The following is a 25,383-nucleotide window of genomic DNA, read 5'->3' as shown; positions in this document are numbered from 1 at the left end:
GCCCTCTGCTCCTGACAGCTGCAGAGTTCAGGGTTGAAGAGAAGGACTCTCGGGGCCACTGAACCCCAAATATCCAAGCTTGATAGGCTACCAGTGAGGGAAGAGAGGATAACAGGAGACACATCAAGCAACCGGAACAGGAACAAGAGAACCCCTAAACAGTGTTGGGGTGACCGTAGGGACTGCTGGGGTGCTAAATCTTAAAGGACAATGACGGCAATCCAGATGAAAAGAGAGAAAGCTCGGAGGCAGAGGGGGAGGCAGAAAAGTGGGATGTGGGCTAGGTACAGGCAGCTAGAACAGTCAGAGGAAGAGCTATCTTTCAAGGTCAGCAGGGGCCAGGAGAAGCTCCAGCTTGGTGGGAGATCTGCCTGGTGTTTCCCAGGTCATTCTCTGACCTGAAAGGGCCAACTACAGTCACCCACACCACCTGAGCTCCTATTGTCTTTTTCAGCCCCAAATCTTGGCATATAGTAGGTAATAATTAACCCAATCAGTAGTTAAGGATACTGGGGACTTCAATTTGAACCCTCACCTTGCTATCTTCTAGCTGGGAGCCTCTGGACAAATCTGGAGCCTCTATATATGCTGTTCCCACTGCATGGAATTCCTTTCCCCTGGTCTTTCCAGACCCATTTCCATCTCAGCTGTCAGGGCTCAGCTTCAATGTTACTCTCCCAGACTGAACTTTATACTAGTGCATCTCTAGTACCCAGCACAGCACCCAGCACAGGGTAAACACTTATCCAGTAAATATTTGCTGAGTAAAATCTGTAAAAGAAAGAAGTCCTCCTGATTCCACGTCTGAAAAGGGAAAAAAAACGAGGACCTTACACCCCTAGATAAGGGCTAAGCAAAAGGTTTGTGGTAGACAAACCAGAAGCACCTGAAAGGGCCTGGACTGAAAAGGTTTGGGGTTGGTGCAGGCAAGAGAGGAAGAGAAAGGAACTAGGAGCTAAGAGGCCAGGGCTGAGTCAGGAGACCACAAGAAGCCAAGAGACCACAAGGCAAAGAAAGGGGCCATGTAGCCAAAATAGCTGTGTACTAGAATGACTCTTTAATGGGTACATGAAAGATGCTGGGAGAACCTGGGCTCAGTATCAGCTTTGATATGTTAAATAGGCCCCTTGGTCAGCCATTTTTCCTGAGTTTGAGACTTAATAACCTCCAGTTTCCCAGGGAGAGAAGTACTGTCCTCCTGCCTGCTTACTTTTCCTTTGGAACCACATAGCACATACTTAATCCATGCTTCAGGCAGATCCGAGTCTGCTCAGCTGGCAAATCCTCTGGAGGAAACCAGGGTCTCATGCCCAGGATAGTCCCTCTCCTGATGCTTGAATTTAGAAGTCCCAAGATCCCTCCTCCTGTTCTAGCAAGGCATCTCAAGGCCCAGTGCCACCAGCAGGTCCCAGCTGGAGTAGGATCTCCCTTTTTTGACCGTATTAGGAAGCAGGCCTGGTTGTTCACTCATGCTTTATATGGTCAGCTCAGAGCACCAAGCAGGAGCTGCTCCCAAGACCTTGGCCTCAGGAAGAGGATTGGTAGTAATGAGGAAGAAGTTGAGTGAAAGCCACATGCCAGGGGCAATCTCAGCTTTGCCTCACAACCCACTAGATGTGTACATGACCCAACCCTGAGACCCCTCTCTCCTCTAGAGAATAATCACAACCCTGCATTCTCTACAAGGCTGTCTATGGCATCCGGCACTTTTTGTGCTGGAGACTGACAAACCATGAAGGATGTACTTCTGCTGTGACTAGGGGGCCAGTGACAACCAAAGTGCCTGACAGTGGGGGATAGCCTTGCTGGTATGGTTCATGGCTGTAGCAGGAGATTCTGCTCTGCTGTGAAAAGTACATGTTAAGATGGGAGAGAAAGAGAGGTGGAGTGGGGGGAAGACAGGGACAGGGACAGGGAGAGAAAGAGAGAAAGAACATAAGAATAGAACATGGCCCAAGCTGCCACTTAAAGGAAGCAGAAAGTATTTTGAATTTATATATGTATAAAATATTGTCTGGGGTTTGGTGAGAAAGAAAGGAGCACTGGGAAAGCTGAGGTAGGAGGACCTCAAGTTTAGCTTGAGCTAAATAGTGATATTCTCATCTCTGAGCAAACGGTGGGCTAGTCTCTCTGAGGTGCAGTGGGTGGGCGGTGGGGGGCTAGTCTCTGAGGAGTGGTGGGTGGGGGGTGGCGGATGGGGGTGGAAGGCAATGGAAAGGCTGGGAAGGATAAGGGCTGGGATAAAAGGGGAAGTTCTGCATCCCCTAGCTATTCAATAGGCCTTGATCTAACTAGGTACTGACACAGAGAGGTGGAAGGCCACAGCACAGCTGAGCAAAGGGAATGAGCTGCACAAGGAACAGGGAGGGAGTGATGTGATGTTAGGTCTCAGACCTGCACAATGACCCTGTCAGCCACATTTGTCCTTAAGACAAAAGGGAGGGAGGGACTCCTACCTCTTGAGACATATGACTTTCTTTTGGGAGTGTATGCATTGTATGTGAATCAGTACATGTGTGCACATATGTGCATGTGTGTAGGAGCCAAAGGTCAACATAGAGTATCTTCCACTATCATTTAGTGGCATCTCACTGATTCTGGCATTCACTGACTGCCTAGGCTGGCACCCAGAGATGTCCTGGAACCCATCTGTCTCTACCCAGTGCTAGGATTAGAGAGGTACACCACCACCTGGCTTTTTACATGGGCACTGAGTTTCTAAACTCAGGTCCTCATGTGTGCTCAGCAAGCACTTTCTCTACTAAGCTACCTGCCAAGCCTCAATATATTTTATAAAAATAATTTTTGAGCAGACAGCCGTGCTTTATCTTTGAAGTAGTAAGATTATAAGAAATAATTTATGAGGTTTCCCAAGAGGTAGCCTGCAGCTCTACTCTTTCTTTCTGTACTCTGAGGCCCTGTAGAGTGACTGATTCCACAGTGTCCCTGTTCAGGAAAGTCCCTGGCATATGACAGACCCAAAGTTGAGCCTTCTCCTCTCCCCTAGCTATCTCCACCCCAACTCTAGCACGATGCCTGGAACACTGCTAACTGCTAATGTCCTTTGTAATAAATTATAGACAGAGATGTCTTAGCCAATGACAGTGCAGGAAGAGCCTGAGACCAGGGATCCGAGCTGTGTGCCAGGTGTGTCCTAAACGCTGAAGCAACTACGAACCTGTGGTCAAAAGAGGAAGCAAGCCCTCTGTCTTAGACAGAACCTTCTAGATGTCAGACGGCAAAAGGTCTGCCACAACTTTCTGAAAGGCTCTTTGTTTAAGATGAGTCCAGTGGAAGGAGTCTATCATTAAGGGAAAAAATATCAGCTGGCTAGCCTCCTGAGTCAAGGGTTCAGAATTCTCTGACACACTCAGTCAACAGAAACCCTATGTTATGTTGTTGTAGGCTGGAGTTCACTTCTGGCTCCCAAACTTGTACAGCTTTAATTTTCACGGTGGGCAGAAGTTTCTGTGAAGTGATTCATTTGAGCAGAATGATACTAGGTAGCAGTGGGCACGTAGTCCTGAGGCCAAGAGGATTGATCTAATCCAGAGAAGCAGGGCAGGGATCTGAAGCCTCCATACACTTTAATCTGCTTCTAATGATCTCTGGTCTTGGGAACTTCCCAAGCCCCTATAGTTCCTGATTTCCACCATGTCATAGAATTGTTAGGTGAAATGAGCACATAGGCCCATCTCTGTCCCCACACATGCACTGCATCTTGAGGGGAGATTAGAGTCCTAGAAAGCAGTGCTCTCTTCAGCAAGTACTACTACTTTTCCTAATTTGGAAAAAAATTATCTGCAGAGCATTTTACACCCCCATGGGGTAGGGGGAAGTCCTTCTTATCATTTTCAAAAGGCAAACTGTTAACAGGAGTGTGTGTCTAACTTGCAGCCCACGGGCCCTGTAAGTCCCAGAATAAACTTGGCTAAACACATCTATAAGTGACTATACTGTGCCACATTGTTAAAGGCTGGATACCTTGAAGGGTTGAAAAACGATGCTGTGGCCATAGAGCATCCTTTTTCAGAGGATATGCAAGGAACCCAACAAGCCACCAGTAACAGCCAATCACAGCAGACACAAAAGCAAGAACAAGAACCCTGGCATTCTCAAGGGTCCAACGGCCAGGAAGTATCTCTGATCTCTTTCTAGAAAGAGCCTCAGTACATAAGATTGACATCGCTCCTCATGGTTCAGAGAAGGGAAGACCATGCTGGGGAAAAAGGAAACCTTCGAAAGGACTCAGCAGCACCTGCCGACATGGCCTCTGCTCCAGGAACACTGGGAGCATCTGTGTCCTTTGTGTTCTGAGGAGCTGGTCCAATCCACAAGGAACCTGTGTCCTCTAGTTAAACCATCCTCAGGTAGGTCAGGCTGAGAAACAGAACTCGATGGTGAGAATGCGTTCAAATTATGCCATCTAGTATAGCAGCTGCACATCTAGTATAGCATACTCATGACGTGTGGCCAAGATATAGCTGAAGAAATGACCTCATAAATAATCACGTTTAAAGCAAACAAACAAAAGCAAATAAACAAACAGACTCACATCTCAATTAGTCAAGAGGCAAGTATTCAGAGGTAGCCATGTTGGAAAGTATGACTCCAAGTCATACTTGGAGTGGACCCACAGAGTCTTAGGTCCAACGTGGTTATTTCTATGTGGCATAGAGGCCCTCCAGAAAACCTATTTAGATCCTTATGTGACCTATTCTCCAGGAACAGGAAGGCACCAGCCTCTCTGAGGAGCTTTTCCTAATACTGAGATGGAGGAAGGGCCAGGAATGACATCAACACTCATTGTACCCTGTCATGTGCTCGAAAGCTGAGTGGATGATGGTGTAGATTCTGAGTATGCCTATTTTACAAACAAGAGGGCTGAAGAATACAATAGCCTGTTCTACACCTTGAACCAGGCAGGGCAGGATAGAGCTGTGATTCAGGTCTGCGTGACTCCACCTTGAAGTGTGACCCCAACTTGTAGTCAGATATGCAGAATTTTGACCTACAACCTAAACACAATTTTGTTTGTGTATATGTGGTGCATGTTTGTGTGTGTGAGATTTATGCATGAAGATGTATGTTCACACCAGAGGTTGATAATGGATGTCGTCCTCATTCATTGCCTTATTTTTTGAGACTAAATGCAGAATTCATCAGTTCAGCTAGCCTACTCTCTGTATCTCCTAGGACAGGGGTTATAGGACATGTTGTCATGTCCTTTCTAATTGGGTGCTAGGGATCCAAACTCAGGTCCTCTTATATACATAAGAAGCACGTTTTTTGGAGACAGGGTCTCACTATGTAGCCCGGGCTAGCCTTGAACTCTTCATCTTCCACATCAACATCCTGAATGCTGCGATTACAAACATGCACCATACCAGGTCACACAAACACATTTCTAATCACCGTTTCTTCCACAAGGAGGCTGAAAGAAGTTCATCACCCCAAGATACTCACATAGATGAGGCCTGAGAAGTACCGTTCCCTCAGGTTGTGCAGCACAGAAGCCTCATTGAGGCATGTCAGCTCGGCCATGTCTTCCACCTTGGAGAACTTGGGTGGGTTCATTTTTTGGATGTCATCTTTGCCCACTGTGACCTTCTTTCCGTTTTCCACCAGCTCTACAACCACCTCATCACCCTTCTCCTCCTTGATGCTGGCTGCTTCGAAGCCCTGCTTCTCTGAAGGGACCCATACTAGCTTCTTGGCTACCCAGTCGGCCTGGGCCATTGGGCTGTTTATGAAGTTTTTATCCACAAAGAGGAACTTCTCATCATCACTGAGCTGCCCTTTCTGTGCCATTGTGCTTGGTGGTCCCCTGTGGAGTGAAAAGACAGGGACAGAGTAAAACCAAAGACAAGTAGGCCCTCACCTCACTCTCTGCATCTTGGGATGTAGAGTACAAACACAAAAGAATAAGAATGGTCCTTGCAGGGCTGGAGAGATGGCTCAGAGGTTAAGAGCACTGTCTGCTCTCCCAGAGGTCATGAGTTCAATTCCCAGTAACCACATGGTGGCTCACAGCCATCTGTAATGAGATCTGGTGCCCTCTTCTGATGTGTCTGAAGACAGCTACAGTGTACTTATATATAATAAATAAATACAAAAAATTAAAAAAAAAAAGAATGGTCCTTGCAGTTTGGCTTATATTATCAAAGAGGGCAGTAACCCTGAGATCCTTCAGGTAAGGAATGACATGAGAGACTCAGAATGAAACCCAGGCAATCCAAAGTAATGGGTGCATTTGTGGGACAAAGTATAAAACAGACAGTTTCTTACAGTGAACTACTACTTGGTACTTAAGACGTTCGTCTGCAAACTTTGACACAGGGAGATGCCTAGATCTTTTTTTTTTTTTTTTTGATGTTGTTTTGTTAGGTTTTGCTTTTTGTTTTTTCAAAATAGGCTTTCTTGTCTGTCCTGGAGCTCACTCTAATTCACAGAGATCTACTTGCCTCTGCCTCCCAGGAGCTGGGACTACAGGCGTGTACCACCACCACCCAGTTAGAAGATACCCAAATCTTAAATGCCTATTATAAAATAAATGGTGGTGCCTCTGATGTTTGAACACAGAACCACCATATGATCCAGGATCTGTTCTTAGGATAAATGAATGCATCAGTGCATCTAAAGATGTGGTCATAAATACTCCTAGCAAGCTTATAATAGCCCCAAAGTAGAAATACCACCCATGACTATGTTGAGATGAATGGATAGATAGTGTGGTAGATCCATAAGTAGAGCAGTATTGAGCCATAAAAAGGAACCAAAGTGCTGCAATGCTGAAAGGCCACATACAGCATAGTGACATTTATAAGAAATGTCCAGAATAGGCAAGTCATGAAAACAATGTAAATTAGCAACTGGGGAAGAACTACAAGGTTACAGCTAACAGATACAGTTATTTGGGGGATGATAAAAATATTCTTGAGTCTGTACTAGTGGATGCGTAAATCTAAGAACACACTAAAAATAACTGGATTGAAAACGCCCCATGGGAAAGGGGCAAAGAATGAAGTGTTTAGCAGTAGACAGTGTGTTTAGCTTTACAAAGCTCCAGGTAATCCCCAGTATTAAAATCAATAGAGTGCATGGGGGTTGTTTCCGGATGAAGCTCTGCCGCAGGGAGCGCTGCGGGGATCAGGTGTCGAGAGATCTCTGTTCAAAGGCAATTGGGAAAAAGTACAGGTAGTAGCCCGCTTTTCTGTTTGTAAATATTTGAAACCTGGACTGGGGGATAGTAATGGAGTATAATATAAGATATAGCATATATGTATGTGTCCATGTGTCCATGTGTGAATATGAATGCATTCATATGTGTGACTGTGCATTTATGCATGGTTGTATACTATGCATATGTTTGTACACACTTTTGTATATATATATATATATATGTGTGTGTGTGTTTTAATGTGTATGCCAGTATAGATATCTGTTCATGTATGCACAAGTGTGTGCATATGTTTGTTTATAAATATGTTCATGTGAGGGAGCTCACATGTGTGCATATATGTATGGAGGCCAGGTCTTGATGACAGATCATCTCCATCTTATTTTTGAGACAGGGTCTCACTGAGCTTGGAGCTCACCAATTAAACTAGACTGACTGACCAGCAAGTTCTTGGTATTCTCCTGTCTCTGTTTCCCCAGTGCTGGGGTTATGGGTGCATGCCGCCATGCCTGGCTCTTTATGTGGGTTTTACAGATCTGAACTCAGGTTTTCATGTTTTCTTTGCAACTGAGCTTTTTCCTCAGCCACCAGACCCTTTATTTTAAGACTACTAGCTGGAGAGTGATGGATCAGGCTGACACCACCTAACCCCACAACTAATCAGACCTACACACAGAGAAAAGATAGTTTTGAAATAAAAAAAAAAAAGCAGCTTTCAGAAGCACTCAGGCTTGGGGGCTCACATCTGTAACCCCAACACTTGGGAGAAGGAGGTGGAATAATTCCTGTGAGTTCTAAACCAGCTTAGGTCACAGTTAAGACCTGCCTTAAAAACCAAACAACAAAAACAAGCCTTCAGATGGGATTCAAAAGCAATAGTACTGCCACCAATAAACTAAAATAGGGAGTGAGGCCAGCAAGAAGTTCTCAGTGGGAAAAAGGGCTGCAAAGCCTTATAACCCGAGTTCTACCCTTGGGACCCACAGGGTAGAAGGAGAGAACTTCCACAAGTTATTCTCTAATCTCTCTCTCTCTCTCTCTCTCTCTCTCTCTCTCTCTCTCTTTCTCTCTCTCTCACACACACACACACACACACACACACACACACACACACACACACACACACACACACACACACACACACACACACACACACACACACACACACACACACACACACACACACACACACACACACACATACACACACACACACACACACACACACACACACACACACACACACACACACACACACACACACACACACACACACACACACACACACACACACACACATACACACACACACACACACACACACACACATACACACACACACACACACACACACACATATACACACACACACACACACACACACACCACACACACACACACACACACACACACACACACACACACACACACACACACACACACACACACACACACACACACACACACACACACACACACACACACACACACACACACACACACACACACACACACACACACACACACACACACATACACACACACACACACACACACACACACACACACACACACACACACACACACACACACACACACACATACACACACACACACACACATACACACACACACACACACACACACACAGATACACTTGCACACCATATATACCTGCACAGCAAACAAAGTTTAAAGTTTATTTTGCCTATATTAAAATGCTTGCCCTCAAGAAGGCAGTAGTATAAAAAAATTCAAGGTCATCCTTCGCTACACAACAACTTTGAGGATGCTTGGGATACACAAGACCTTGTTCCAAACAGAAAACAAACAAACAAAAAGCCTAAAATTAAAAACTTAGTAAAATTGAATGCACTTGTTCCATAACATAGAATGTTACTTAAAAGGACCTTCCACCCAAAAAAAACTTTCAAAATTTTAATTTATTTATTTTATGTTTATGTGTTTTCTGTGCATGTATGTCTGTGTACTTATGTACCTGCCTGAGAAGGCTTGAAGAGGGCGTTAGATCCCTAGAATTAAAATTACAGATGGTTGTGAGCCACCATGTGGGGTACAGGGAATCAAACTCATGTCCTCTGGAAGACCAACCAGTGCTCTTAACCAACCCCTCCAGCCCCAACCTCAAAAAATTTAAGAATTGAAAATTGAATGTTGATTTCTTGATGAGATCCTCTGTAACCTGGGTTGGCTTCAAACTCACAATCATCATGCCTTAGCTTCTTCCTGAGTGCCTGGCTTATAAGCACATAACACCACTTTACCTTAGATAATTTCTTAAATTCTATGGTAAGAAGCCAGGCATAGTAACTAGGAGGTAGAGGCAAGAACATTAGGAATTCAAAGTCATCCTAAGCTATATGGGGAGTTCAAAGCCACCCTGGGGCTACATGAGATCTTTTCGTTGTTGTGTGGGAGGCTGGGTTGGTGTTTGTTTGTTAGTGTTTGTTTGTTTGTTTTTTAAATAAAAAGATAAAGCGAGGAGCTGTTGAGAGAAGGCTCGGGGAGCAAAGGGGGTTGGCACAAAAACTGATGACTTGAGTTTAATCCTCAGGGCCCATATGATGAAAAGAGCAAACCATCTTCTGCAAGTTGTGTCTGACTTTTATACATGCACCACTGCATGTGTGAGCCCATGCACATATATCATGTTTGAGCCCACACATATATACACCCATGAAATAAAAGTTAATTTTTCATTTATTTTTTTTTTTAAAAGGAAAATAAAGGCCGGAAAGATGGCTCAGTGGTTAAGAGCACTGACTGCTTTTCCAGAGGTCCTGAGTTCAATTCCCATCACACGGTAGCTCACAACCATCTGTAATGGAATCTAAGGCCCTCTTCTGGTGGATCTGAAGTCAGCTACAGTGTACTCAAATACGTAAAATAAATAAATCTTTTTTTAGAGGAAAACAAAATAAAACATACTTTAGGCACATAGTTAAGAAGTGTAAAGTATATTTTACATTTTCTGTAATAGATGACGACCCATTTCAAATGGTCTTTGGTCACTCAGAGGCCTAGTGTTTGTGTCATTCCTCCTGGACAGCAAGCTGCCTCTTTTTAAATTGCAATTAAGTTAGAAAGCATCACGAAAGGTTCAACAGAAAAATGAAAAGACGTGGAGATTAGCTTTTCCAGGAACCTCATCTAAAACGGGGCTTAAAAGCACAAACAAGATCAAGTGCAAAGTTTGTATCTCTGGCCAAAAAAGGAGTGAGGTCATCTGGCTGCTCCCTGAGGCTTTGCTGCCCTTGACAACAGTTATGACAGTTGTGAAGCACAAGACTGCTTTGGTCAAAGCCAAGCAAGCTGAAACTTTGGTTCCACACTGAATGCTTTGGAACCCTGGTGCCCAGGAATGTTTGGGTTTGGGGAATGGTGAGAATAGGATCAAGGATACTTTTTAAACCCAGCTGATAATGACAAAGACAGCAGATAAGGCTCAGCTGACAATAACAGCTGTCCAGACCTGAGTTTGAATTCCAGTAGCTGACATAAAAAGCTAGCCTTGCCATGTATACTATTACAACCTAGTATTGGAGAAGGATTAGGGACATCAAAGCTTGATGGCAATTGAGTGAGAAATCCTGTTTCAGGGCTAAAGCATGTACACTCATGTACACACATGCATGCACCACCACATGAATGTCACACACACTACATCTTTTTTGCCCATCACTAAGATGCAGAGCCTAGACAGGACATTCCAGTTCTTGGCAGATTTTACAACCAGAAAACCACTCTGCTCCTATGAACCTGCAGGGAAGGAGGAGTTCCCAGAACAATACTGGACACACACTTGCCTTGGAAAGAATTCAGAGTCCCACAAATTAATGATACTAGCAGTGGTTGTAATAGTTGCTAAACCATATGAGGTAATAATTACTCTCTCATTTGGGTTGGGGATTTAGCTCAGTGGTAGAGCGCTTGCCTAGGAAGCGCAAGGCCCTGGGTTCGGTCCCCAGCTCCGGAAAAAAAGAACCAAAAAAAAAAAAAAATTACTCTCTCATTTAATCCCCTAAATTAACTAACTAATAAATCAATAACAAAGCCCTAAACTAACTAACTAACTAAACAGCAAAGTCCTAGGAGGTGGCTAGGGGGTATAGCCTAGAGGCAGAACACTTACTTAGTAAGCTCCAGTCCCTGGGTTCCCATCCCCCTACCATAAAACACAGTAACAATGCAAACAATACTTTTAAGACTAGAGAATATAGTTTAGAGGCAGGGAACCTAATATACTCTAGGCCCTGGATTCTATCCCCAGCATTGCAAAACAACCCAGGAGAGATGTTACCATTCCGTTACCAATGAGGAAACCAAGGCACACAGAGGCAAAGCAGTTTGTTGGTCCTTTTAGCAGGTCTTGTGGCTTCTGAAGGAAGCTGCAAGGTTTTTTTATCGTCTGTTTTTGCTCTTTCTTTTTTTAGAATTTAGAGGAGGCAGGCAGAGAACTCAAGGACAGAAAAAATTACAGGCATACAGAGGACACATTCTGCTTCTGTCTGGCAGTTTGGAAGTTCAGGGAAACTCCGTTTACTGTCAGAAGAATTTGCCTCACCTCTGTTCAGAGCCTGAAATTTTCAAAAGATGGGGACAGTGACAATACAGCAAGAAATATCAGGACAGGTATTGCGTAAAACACAGGAAGAAGGAAAAACAGTAAAACTGCTCACATGTGTACTCCCATGATGAAGGAGATGATGGGTTTGAGTATTGGGTTACAAAGAGAGACCCTGATACAAAACAATCACATAGGTTGGGATATGGCACAGTGGCAGAGTTCTTACTTAGCATGCACAAGACCCTAGTTCAAATTTCAATACCAAAAAGAAATGATGGCTAGAACCAAAATCACAATGCCATTAAAGACCCACAAGACAGACTGAAGTAACATTTGGTTTTCTAACTCCTGGTCCTGTTCTGACTCCTGATTTACAGTGGATTTTCTCAGCCCCTGTACTATTGGCCTTGGCGCTGGCTGGTTCTCTGGTGCTGTTCAGTGTGAGTTCAGCCCACTCTATGCCAGTATCCACCATTTCCTAGTCATGACATCAAAAGGAGGTCCAGACACTGCCAGATATCACTCCCAGAGGGAAAACTGTCCCCAGTTTGAAACCAAAGCTTTTTGAGATAAGATCTTGTGTAGCCCAGGCTGGTCTCGTATTATTATGTAGCTTGGAATAACTTTGAAGTTCTCCTGAGTGCTGGGATCATAGATGTACTCTACCACATCCAGGTTCTGGAGTGCTGGAGGTCAAACTTGGGGCTTTGTGAATGCTAGCCAGACACTCTACTATCTGAACTTTATTCCCACCCCTAAATTCATTCCTTTTAGTTGGCCAATATTCGAGGTACTGAAGATCGAACTCAGGACGTGTACATGCTCAATATGTGTTCTCCCATTGAGCTGTATCCACCAGGCTCTGGTACAGGCTGGTCTCAAAGTAGTAGTCTTCTGTAGTGTAGTTGTTACCACCATGCCCATCTCCATAATAAGTTCTTGGAGCCAAAGCTGCAGCTCAGTAAGCAATCCAAAAAGGCCCCAATAATGTTAGTTCTAGTTCGATGCCACATCTGGGTCTGGAAAGTCACTTGACATACCAGGAGAGGGAAAAGCATGCTATACACACTAGTTCCTCAAACTCATGCTGCACCAGGAGCCCTTTGGGGCTCAAATCTGTTCTTAATCACATAGCCCTCTACAGTCTCCTATAGCCCATGCTAACCCTGAACTCACTACATAATCAAAAATGGACTTGAACTCTTGGTCCTCCCGCCAAATGCTAGGGGCTACAAGTGTTTCCTACGATGCCTGGCTGTGTACTGAGGGTGGAACACATGTACAAAACACGGTGGGCAAGCATCCTATTAACTAAGCTGCATCTGCTCAGGGGCCCCCTACTGGGCATCAAAGTAGGAGTGGCCCACATTTATGATCTTGAATATCTTATGAGGATTCTGTGAAGTGGACATCACTTACATTACTATTTTTCTGTTATCACAACTAAGGTCATAAAAGAAAAAAAAGTTTGACCTTTTTTGTTAGATTGTTGGATCTAACAATCCTTTTGCTCTCAGCAGTAAATCTCTTCTTCACTCCCTGCCCCAATGCCATAAACCTCCCTACCACCCCCACTTCCCCAACGTCTCCAGGGTACCTCCTCAGAAGAAAGAGAATAAGAACTTGTCCCATCACAATAACCTGGTAACACTGCCACACACACACTGGAAATCCCAATGGCTTTTCAAGCTGCTTTAGAAGGAAGCTCTTTCCAATGGCTAAAGTAAAACGATTGTGTCTCTCCCACTAAAAGGATTTGGAGATTAAGGGAGAAGGTCATGGGCTGGTGAGTCAGCAAAGTGCTTGCCATACAGACACTTGAAGATCTGCGCTAGATCTTCAAAAACTGTGTTTTAAAAGAGGGGAAAAGGGCTGGAGAGATGGCTCAGCATTAAGAGTACTGACTGCTCTCCCAGAGGTCCTGAGTTCAATTCCCAGCAACCACATGGTGGCTCACAACCATCTGTTATGGGATCTGATGCCCTCTTCTGGTGTGTCTGAAGACAGCGACAGTGTACTCACATCCATGAAATAAATAAATAAATAAATAAATAAATAAATAAATAAATCTTTTTAAAAAAATAAAAGAGAGAGAGAGAGAGAGGAGAGAGAGAGAGAGAGAGAGAGAGAGAGAGAGAGAGAGAGAGAGCTGTATGTTGTGACGTTAGAGTGGAGGGGAAAGGGATCCTAGGGGCTCAAGAGCTAGCCAATTTAGCCTACTTGGCAAGTTCCAGGCTGGTGAGGGTTCCTGTCTCCAAAAGCAAGTTGGAAGGACCTGAGAAAAAATAGCTAGTCTTCATGGCTTCTATTTAGATGCACCCATACACATGAACACCCTCCCTTCCTTGCCCGTCTTTCCTCCCTTCCTTGCCCGTCTTTCCTCCCTTCCTTGCCCGTCTTTCCTCCCTTCCTTCTGCTGTCTTTCTCCCTATTCCACACAACTGAGGTCACCCCTGTTCAGGGCCTTTGGGCCCTCAGAGCCCCACTATGTTTTGCATCTTACAACTCAGGTAGAACAATGTTTAAAATAGGTGCTAAGACACAGGTCTGGCTGGTCCAGGCAGGTATCTACAGTTTCTTTCAAAGACCATTTAGAGACAGATGCTGATTCCCAATGTGCTATCTATTCACCTCTTTGCTAGGAACTCATGTGATTACGGGAAGAGAGTTTACAAGCGAAGAATACGGATACAAGCTAAACATTCTTAACCCCAAAAGTTCAAAGGCTCACAGCTTTTTGAGGGCCAATATTGTGTGAGTGGACAAGTTTGTATTTGACTTCATGTAGCAGGTCACAGTGAAAATGTAGAATTAAAAACATCGAATACAACGACTGACTATACAACCATCTGTATAAAGCAAAGGTGAAATATCAAGATTTGTGCTCACAGATGGGTGTGATGGCTCTTGCCTTTGGTCTTAGCATGTGGGAAGCAGAGGCAGGAGGATCTCTATAGTTCAAGCACAACCTGGTCTACAGAGAGCTCCAGGATGGCCAAGAACAAAAAGAAAGAAGGAAAGAAAAAAAAAAAAACCCAGAAGACAGGCAACAAAAGAATTAGTGCTCAGATATGTCCAAAAATATCCTTTTCTAAAGTCTTTGTGACACAGATGCTTAGACCTGCTCCTGTCAATCACTTGGTATTTTGCACATCAGTTGTATGAACTTGATGTAAGCATGCCCAAAACTGTATCAGTCATCTGTACCTTTTGAATTATAACCTTAAGAACATGCTCAGTAAAATACTGCTTAAACTGAGCATGCCCAAAACATGTGTCCTAAATTGGTTTCATATATAAAGCTGTATAAACTCCGCAAATAAAATCCCCATGTTTCAAAAAAAAAAAAAAAAAAAAAGAATTAGTGCTCAGAGTTGGGGCTCATTTCCAGGATATATCATTATTTATATGCAAATATCCCAAAATCAAAAAGAATTTAAAAGAAAAGAAAACTCTGGAACATTTCTGGTCCTAGGCATTTCTGATAGGCAACAGTTAACTAATACACAGGTACTTCCCCAAGCGCCATTTATACATGGCATCATGCACCAAGTATATTTTATTAAATACGTAACAGAATACTATGTAGCAGATAAAAAGTAACATACAATGATATAAAGATATAGAAAAGATAGTGAAGATTTGTGATAAGGTGAAAAATGTTTTGTAAAATGCCAGGGTTTGAGTAAAAGGGAAATTTGACTTTAAAAAATTTAGAATTCTATTTAAGAATGTTTGTTAGGGGTTGGGGATTTAGCTCAGTGGTAGAGCACTTGCCTAGCAAGCGTAAGGCCCTGGGTTCAGTCCCCAGCTCCAAGAAAAAAAAAAAAAAAGAAAGAAAGAATGAAAGAATGTTTGTTAGTAGTGCATATGCAGACAGGCAAAATGGAGGGAAATAAAAAGGGAGAAAATGCTAATCTGGAGCCAGTGGGATGGCAAGAATGACCTTTGGTGACCTCAGACACTTCTGAGGTTCTCTGTCACTGACTGCATGCTTCATTAGGGGAGGGGCAGGAAGGGACAGTTATTCTTTGATCAGCTTGAAGAGTGCTTTGTCTACCACCATCCATAGATGCTGAAGTCCCTTCCATGAAAAGCTGTAGTGTTTGCATAGCATCTTGAGCAACTTCCCCTTGCAGGTTGGCAAACATAGTTCTTATGCTGCTTGACTCAGGGACAGTGACAAGAAAGAAGGTCTGTATGTGTTCAGTTTGGATGCTGTTAAAAATGAACTTCCAGTTTACAGTGGGCTGAATTCATCTGTAGGGACCCATACAACAGAAAGAAAGTTCAAATGGGCCTGAGTGGAACAGGCCAGGTCCCTACCCTGTTGGCCATTCTGATGAGGATAATTCCCTGAAGGGCAGGTGCATCATGGTTGCCTGACCTCCCCTTGCTACAGTGCTGAGCCTTCAAATTCCTTCTCACTTCAAATTCTTGCTTGCCTTTCTCCGACTCTGTGCCTCCTGGTCCTTGAAGCCTATAGATCAATGTAACTAAAAGGTCACTAGTGACAGAAAGAGAACCAGGGAGCAAAGAATCCACTGTGAGATTTACACTAAAGGAAAATTAGGGGTGAGTTTCTGCTTTAGGGAAAGGCCACCGTTTGGGTTTTCTGGTTTCTTGATATCAGCTGTGTCACACAGAACATGCTCTTAAACGTCCCTAGTCATACTACTATAAATTACCATCTGCTGAACTTTGCTGGTGCCAGCCTTGTGTCAGACCCTTCACATGGGTTATCTATTGAAAGCTCCCAAAAGGGCATTAGGCTCTGGAGTTAGAAGAAGCTTAGTTTGTAAGAGCCCCCATCTTTTATAGATAGAACAAAGTTTTCAAAGCCCACATTTATGAAATGGAGTGAAGGCTATTAGTATTGGTTCCAAGGGCTACTGTGAAGACTCCAATTAATGAGTCTTCCTCTTTTGTTGCAGTCATGGAGATCAAACCCTAGCTAAGTGATCTTCTACTTCTCAGAAGACTAAGCAAGTGCTACAGAAACATTAACACGCTGGCTGTTCTCAACAGTCCCATTCTGCAGATGGGAAAGTGATCAGGAAAATGACAACAGCATCAACAAATTGTAAAAGATAGGATTCCTAGGTAGCCCAGGCTGACTTTGGGTTCATTAATCAGCTGTGCTTCCTGGTTTACCTCTCAGATGCTGGAATTGAAGTTATGTACCATTAGGCTGGGTTTTGATTTTGATTTTTTATTTTTTCCAAGATAGTGTTTCCCACTGTAGTCCAGGATGGCCTGAACTTGCTATACAGTCCAGGTTAGCCTCAAACTCTCTTGCTTTAGCCTCCCAAGTGCTAGTATTTTAGACACAAGCCACCATACCTGGCAAAATAATGTGGTTAAGACCTTCTGATTCTGAGTATTTGAAACGGGATATAGTTTTCTAAAAGGATCGTCTTTATCCTGTTTCAAAATTATTCAATGGTTTATTAGATGTAAACACCACCCGTTCTTATTAGATATGTGGAATATAATTTCCACCAAAAAAATACAAATAGAACTTCCAAACAAGAAAAGAGAGGAAAAAAAGAACTTCACTGTCCATCTCTACAGGGAAAGACAGAGAAGTACCCAGAACTCAAGCCAGTCAGGCTGCATCGAAAGGCTGGGTGATTGGCCAAGGGGGACTGGGGATGGCCTCATAGAAAACACTACCATACAAGGGCATGTCTGCCTCCAGCCCAGCCTCCCACAGAAAAGTAATGATAAATCCATAGTGACTACCTTGTACGGAAGAGGCTCTATTTCAGATCTGATAATAAAAGTCCAGGTTTCTCCAGGGTGGCTTGGCCCAGGCATGTTTGAGATCACGCCAGCCTCCTGGAACCCTACCACATCCACAGGGAAACAACAACAACATCAACAAAATTTAAAAGACAGTCTCTGTCATTTTAAATTGGTAAAAGATCAGTTTCAATCTTCTTCAAAAAGTGATGGAAGCTGGAAACACTGAATCCATCAGAAACAGGAGTCCAACAAATTTTGGTTTTGGGAAAGACAGAGATGTCAAGACAAGGTGAGGTGTATATGATGATTAAAAGAACTCAATTCCATCTAAATGCTGTTAAAGTACCTGGCTTGTTAAGTGTGCCATCAACAACATCATAGAAGAGAAAGTGTTTCTTGTTATGAGAGACTTTCAGACCTGTCTTTCTCTGAGTCTAAAATAGCATCTTGAAGTAAACTGAACTAGAGAAGAACCTTCACCAGAGGAAACAGAACGAAGCAGAGTAGTTTACCAAATACAACCGGACTTCCCTTCTTTCCCAGCAAGCTCGGCAGCTTCTCAGTTCCTAGTAGTAGAACCAAAGCAGCCTTGTCCTGGCTTTCAAAAAAAATTTCTTCTGTTCTCTGACAGACATAACTTTGAAGGGTGCTTTCTGGACATGGCAAGACCTCTCCAATTCTGAACTGGAATAGCAGAAATTTCTCCTGCTAGCTCCTCTCCCTGACCTGAGAGTAACCTTCCCACTGAGGAGCCCCAAAACCCATCGTCTGCTCACTCAGTGTGGGGGATGCAAATGGAGCCTCAGCACCCACCTGGGCATCTGGGGCCCTAACCAACCTGGAATAGAGCTCCTTTGTTAATTCGCAGAATCTGTGGTCTCGAAGGTAACAGAGTGAAAGAAACGGACCTTATCTTACAATAAGCAGTCTTGTCTACCAGTAACTATCAACAGCACAATCCACTAAGCAGATGGAAAACAAGTACACACAGCCTGTGCTCAGAGTTATTAACACATTCACCCATGCTTCTGAGTTACTTTGTGCGATGGTCAGTGGATTATCTATCCCATGACCTCCTACTATTCTCAATACTGGTATTTGAACTCAGGACCCACAGTGTTCCACCACAGCTCACTTGTCCACTGTGTCACTAGTTAGTTTTTAAGTAGGCCATTTTGTTTGCTTTTTAGACTGTAGTCTTAAAATACCTGGAATTGGGCCCAGTGGCCAGAACCTTTAATTACCTACCCCACTTTCCCAGGTGGTTCTGTTCATAGGCAACCTGAGGATGCTGGTTTGGTGTGGAGAATGGGAGTAATCACGGGAGGTCTAGGGTGGTCCTGTACCGGGCTTCTTCCCACTGTCCTTATAAGAGATGACAATCTGGACCCCTTGGGGTCCCCACTCCCTGGAGGATGTTTTAGAAGCTGCTCAAGCTCACCGCCCAGGCTTGCCCCTAAGGGATCAACTCTACTTACAGATCTGCTACTGGGGTGGACTAGCAGGAGAACACCGGATGGAGAGCTCGGATCTGACACTGATCCCAGGCTGGGATGGTCCAAATCTCTCTGTATGCTTCGGACATCTGGCTTTATAGAGTCAGCGCTACCCGAGGGTGGGAAGGGGAGGTGACTGCCGGGCGGGGTGGGAGGGTCCTCTGCCCTTCCCAGCGCCCCCTGCAGGTGAGGAACAGAGCCTCTGGGAACCACCTAGCGCAGGCGCAGGGGGGCTGCTGGCAAGTTGACCCACAGCCTCAGGCCTCGCTCCCTGCAGCCACCCAGATCCTGCGTCCTTAGAGAAAAGGGATTCGGTGTTCAGAGTCTGTAGGGAAACTTGAGAATTTCTTCCCCTAGGTCCATTCCAGCTGGATTTTAACCTCTTTCTGTTCATACATACTGGAGACTTGATGCCACCCTCTCTCCCTCATCCCCTCTTCATTCGCCTGCCACTTCCTAAGATTCGAAGCCGGTTGTGCTTAGCAACCGGGGGCGGGGCGGGGGGGGGGAAGGGGACTTAAAAAAAAAAACAAACAAGTCGGCACAGTCACTGCATATCCTCTGTGACTGCTGGGAAACTTGTTTTTCCAACTTGTTCTCTGCAGCTCCTTTCACCCTACAACCGGGGTGCCTGGGACCAATAACATGGTTTCTCTGAGCATCGTTGAAAAGCGGATTGCTACTGGGAAGAGTGCGTTATGGCACTTGGAGGATGCATGCTAAGACTCTAAGAGAATGTGGGGGACCTGCTGTCAGCTGTCCCCCTTACCACTCGGTGTTCTCAATCTCTGTCCCTTAGCCCTGTACGGATCTTGGCCCCTGTCTCTTTCGTCTGACCTGACACTCTTTTCATCACACTCTTAGCTTTGATTTCCCTGTGATGATTACGTCCCTAAAGTCTCTGTCTCTCTTCTCTTTTTGTCTGTCTGTCTGTCTCTCTGTCTCTGTCTCTGTGTGTCTCTCTGTCTCTGTCTCTGCTCTCCGCACCCCCCCCACCACCCCATCCCCGCTTTCTTTCCTCCCTCTCTCCCTCCCTCCCTCCCTCTCTCCATGCACTCACACTCAGGCCATAAAAGGAAGTCGAGGCAGAGTTGGCCTCATGCCAGGCCGGGGACGCCTCGCTCCCCGCGCACGGACCCTCGAGGTCCTGAGCTGGTCCTCCCTCCTGGGCCTGGGCGGGAAACAACCCAAAAAGGCCAGGCGCAATTCTCGAAACAAGAATTCCCAGCTTGGCATACCAGCAGGGCTCTGGCTCCCCCTGACTAAATATGGTCCCGTGCAGCCTCCCGCTGAGCCCATGGAGCGTTATGGGGACCCCAGTACGAACAAGAGCTCCAGACCCACGTGCAGCTGGTTCTCCCAACCGGAGGATGACCCTGGCCAAACCTGTCCCAGCCCCATTTTGCAGGCCAGAAGACTGAGTACCCTGAGGGTCCTCAGCAAGCTCAGTACTGTTTAATATCTCAATATTCACTCCAGAGAGCAATAGGGGAATTGGCCACAGGACGACAGAAGGCCTCTGAGCACAGTTGTTTGAATGGGAGTCTACTGAGCCTCTTTATAACAGCAGGACCATGGGCAAGTACCGGCTCTTAGTTACCCTGCCTGTAAAAAGGGGCGAATACCAGCTCCTTCCTATTTTTTTTTTGTAACAGTCCTTGAAGTGGTGTGAGATTAACACACTGCAGTTTTGTGGACTCAGGAAGCCTAGGAAACCAGCACCAAGCTGACTTTGGGATATGAAAAGCCACACAGCCCCCCTGTTGACTTTGCATACAGTGATCTATATCTCAACCCCAGTAGACCCCTTCCATATTCTTCTAGGACCAAGCTCACCTGCTTCTCAGACTTGAAAACATCTGAATCCTGATCCTCCCCATCCCCAACCTCATCCCAGCCTCCTCACAGGGTGGCACAGAGCAGAGCCAAGGACAGCAGCTTGGCTGGCTCTCTGTAGAGGTGGGGGAGGAGCCCTCTGCATGATGGATGAGGCCGCTTCCCCAAAGCCTCTTCTCAGCTGCACGTAAAAGGAATGGAAACCGGCTTGGCATTGAGCCCAGGAGGAATGAAGGAGGGAAGCCCAGGGCCCACCTGCACCTACCCTAGTCTGAAACCAGCCCAGAGCTGGCCATCCTAGTGTTAGGAAGGAAGGGCACTCCCATAGCAGGCTTCAGTGAAGTCAATTCCAAGGAGCACAGCTGATTTTTAAAGAATTACATCAACTTTGAAACAAAAATAATTTCATTATAAGGAGAGACTGGGCCAATAAGATGGCACTATGGATAAAGCACTTGCTGCCCAAGACTGCCTTGAGTTCCATTCTTAGGACCTACATGGTGGAAGGACAAAACTAACCGACTGGAACACATCATTCTCTGGCTTTCACATGTAGCAGTGGGGCGCCCCACTCCCTAATCAATTAGTGTTAACCTTTTTGTAAAATGGAAACTGTGATGTGCATATGGTAGATGTGCACATCTGTCAGTCACAAATGTCAGTTCTTAGGAGCTGTCTACCACAGGGTCTCACTGTGTATAGCTGGTTGGCCTAGAACTCTCTGTAAACAAGGCTGACTGCAAGCATGCCGTACACATGCTGGGATTCGATGTGTGCACATCTGACATTGATTTTGTTATTTTTACTTTGTTTTTGAGACAGTCTCTCAGGCTTGGAGGCATAGGTGAGGCTTACTGGCCAGTGCAGTCTGGGTGTCTTTATGTGAGTCCTAGAGATGGAATTCAGGCCCTCATTCTCGCATCACCTCAGTCAAGAAAAGGGAAACTTTACTGCTTTCTTTACATCTAATGCCCAGAATAATGCTGTGAAGTAGGTTCCCCAGCACATACTGCTGAGGACCCAGGTTTGAAAGAGTTAACAGAGGAACTGAGTTTCCAACCTGGGCTGGCTGAGTCCATACACAACATGGGTAGGTTATGGTGTGTCTGTGTCTGTGTGTGTACACGTGTTCTTTAGTGTGTGTGGGGGTCAACACTGAGTGTGTTCAGTTGCTCCTCCATTTTATTTTGTGAGCATCTCTCACTGAACCTGGAGTTTGTTGATTCTGCTAGGCTGCTAGACTAGAGAGCCAGGCAGCAATCCCAGGGATCCTCCTCTGCCTTCCCAGTGTTGAATTCTCGGTGTGATTACTGAGCCATATTCCCAGATCAACTTATTGTTTACCCCAGTCTTGAGTGTTGCCCACTAGGCAAGCGAGCACAGAGGCCCAAGTCTGATCTCAGCTCTGCTAAGTACTAGCCGGGAACCTCTGGGGTTACCCATGTCCTTATGTGCCATTGTCTTAGGATAGGCTCTCTGTCTTCTCCGCCTTGCTGAGTTGTTAATGACAGTGCCAGCCTTGCATAAACCATCCATGCTCTCCCGGCATGCTTGAGCAGTACCCAGGGACAGTATGTTCATTTAAGTCACTCGGTAAATATCTGTCCACTGTTCAGGTATCTGAAGTCTTCAAAAGGACTCTAGAACAGGGCAGAGGTTTCTGTTTTGTTTTTTTGTGGTTGGAAAGGTCACTTATTTTAAGAAGAGAAGAAAAGTCACTTTACAAAAGCTCCTTTGACTGAGTGATGTCAAATAAATAAATTGTTTTTCTGTGATTAGATGATGAAGGGGAAATTTCTCTTTGGAGCCTTTTTTTTTTTTTTTTTTTTCTTTCTTTCTTTTTTTTTTTTTTTTTTAAATAAAGTCTCACTGTGTAGCCCTGGCTGGTTCTGGTTTTGGAACTATTGCCTCTGCCTCATAAGTGTTGGGATAATGAAGTCTTTTTTTTTTTTAAAGCAAACAGCTTTAAATAGCTATTGGCTTCTAAAGGCATGTGCTAAATATTTAATTATTTAAAAATATATCAGCTGGCCTGAGGAGATGGCTCAGTGGGGAAGAGTGCTCACTGCACAAATGAGAACCCCAGTTGGAAGACCCCAATTTCCATGTAAAAAAGTGGAGCATGGCCACACATACTGTGCTGTGTGAGATAGAGACAGGAAGGCCACTGGGGCTTGCTGGCTACCAGCCTAGCTCCAACAAGTTCAGTGAGGGACCCTGTCTCAAGGGAATAAAGCAGTGAGAGGACATCTGGCATTTTCATCTGGCCTCAAATGCATGTGCATACACAGACACAGAGACACACATCCCCTCAGCCCAGGTTGATGTGTTTTAAGATCTGCCTCATCATGAAGAATAATCTTTCCTCACAAGCACAGATCAGTGGGAACTGTTACAAGCACAAACACTCGTCACCACTGAGTTTCAAGGTAGGAGATTACACCTGTTGTGCTGTTTCCTCTTCACTCTTGTCCAATTCTAGTCTTCTTGTAACTATAGATAAGTTCCATAGGAATTGATCAGGAGCCTTAATATTTTTATAAAACTAAACATATTCTGTGTGGTGGCTTGAATGAGAATGTCCCCATAGGCACACAGTAGAACTGGGAAGGTTTAGGAGCTGTAGCCTTGTTGGAGCTGTGGTCTTTTGGAGGAAGTATGTCACTTCGGTAGGCTCTTAGTTTCTAAAACTCATGCCATTCCAACTAGTGTTCTCTGCCTCATGCTTGTGGATCAGCATGTGAGCTCCCAGATCCAGCTCCATTACCATGTTTGCCTATCTGCTACCATATTGCCACCAGGATGGTCATAGATTCCAGATGGGCTCTGAAACGGTAAGGCCCCAATAAATCCTTTCTTATATAAGTTAGTAATATCTTGGTAATAATACTTTGCCATAGCAATAGAAAAGTAACTAAGACACTCTATCAGGAATTTACCCAAAGGAGATGAACTGATCTCCATGCAGTTCTGTACAGGGGCATTTATAGCAGTGTATTTTTAAAGACATCATCTCACCAAGTAGCCCAGACCTTTAAAAGTGAACATCAAAACTCCAGCTGAGCAGCTTTACTAACTGCAGGCACCTGGAGGCAGTCGGGCCATTTTTCTAATAGGTGTACAGATAACTTATAAAAAGTCAGAACTCTGCACTTTCTAGAAAGCTAACAAACCACAAAGATATGGGAGAGGGAGACCCTTCATGGCACACTGCCAATCCTAGAAGGCTGAAATAGTTCAAGTCACACGATGTCCTGGGAAAGGTGGGCAGTGTGTCATGCTGCCACCGTGAACTCCCATCACCATGCTTTGTCAGGTGACAGACATGCAGCTTTAACAACTGCAGCTCTCAAACAGATTCAGACAGTGAGAGAAGACAGGACCTGTGGGAGGAGAGTGAGGGTACTTAGTGCTTCACACTTCTCTTGTTAGTCAGGCAATTGAAAAGTTTTCACATCAGACAGACTGTGTGTGTGTGTGTGTGTGTGTGTGTGTGTGTGTGTGTGTGTGTGTGTGTGTGTGTGTGTGTTGAAGAACATGACTTTTTTCTTTTTGAGACAAGGCATCACTATATAGCCCTAGCAGGCCTGCAATTTGCTATGTAGACCAGGCTGGACTCAAACTCCAAAATCTACTGTGTCTGCTTCCAGAGTACTGACACAAAAGTATAGGCTACCATACCAAAATTTCACTTTTTGAGACAAGTTCCCTCACTGAACCCAGAGATCATGAAAATGGCTGGATAAATTGGCCAACAATGTTGGAGGGTCATCCTGTTGCCACCTTCCCAGCTCTATGACAGTAGGAACCTACAGCTGTGCCCAGTTTCTTAGGTGCTTGGGTGTCTAGGGATTTGATCATATTTGCATGGCAAGCACTTTCCCAGACTGAGCCACCTCCAGGAAATTTGGTCTTACTTTTATTTGAAATATTCCACCCAGACCACAGTCCTCATATGGTGGTTGCCACAAACATTGAATGCCAAGTATCTGGAAAGCAGTGTCCCAGATGCCTTTAAAGGCACATTCTTAACCATCAGTCCTCCAGACACTTGGCTTTTGCTAAAGGAGCACTCAGGTTTACATAATCAGTCAGGCATGCAAATCATATACAAATGTGTTCTTGCACATAATTATAGAGCTACCTGTTTACTCTACAGAAACATATACACTAGGCTTAAACTTGTCATCTTGAGAAGCCAGCCCTAGGCTTGATAGGCATTTTTTCTTTGCCCAAGTTTTGAAAAATCAAGTCTCCTATAGCCATCTGGTCCTATTCCCATCCTATGTTTTGTGTGAATTCAAGTTTTCCCATAAACTTCTCTTGCATTTCTAGTAGGTAACTTCCCCCAATCTCAAGACTAACACAGTGAGATATCAATACTGTTTGTGGGGATAGTCTTCTGGGCCTGTTTTTCCTTTCTTGGTAGTCTTTTTAATCTCAGCTTAGCCGTGGTGCATACCTTTAATTACAGCTCTCTGACAGAGGCACAGAGATCTAAGAGTTTTAGATCATCTGGTATATACAGTGACAAC

General features: G+C 44.6%; 1 protein-coding gene across 4 annotated transcripts in view; it reads right to left on the bottom strand.

The window, feature by feature from the left end:
- The window catches only part of Myh11 (myosin heavy chain 11), an 88,206-nt gene extending 69,080 nt beyond the window's left edge, over positions 1-19,126 (bottom strand). For 2 of the 4 annotated variants that reach the window (XM_032912444.1, XM_032912446.1), the window contains exon 1: positions 5,467-5,811. In XM_032912444.1, the coding sequence (XP_032768335.1) occupies positions 5,467-5,811 (345 nt within the window). Of the gene's footprint in view, positions 1-5,466; positions 5,828-18,764; positions 18,877-18,994 lie in introns of those variants that run through there. The other 2 variants (XM_032912443.1, XM_032912445.1) reach the window with 2 other exon arrangements.
- Positions 19,127-25,383: the final 6,257 nt, after the last annotated feature.

This window comes from Rattus rattus, chromosome 9, assembly GCF_011064425.1.
Source record: "Rattus rattus isolate New Zealand chromosome 9, Rrattus_CSIRO_v1, whole genome shotgun sequence".
NCBI lineage: Eukaryota > Metazoa > Chordata > Mammalia > Rodentia > Muridae > Rattus > Rattus rattus.
This window is presented reverse-complemented; position numbering and strand designations above follow the sequence as displayed.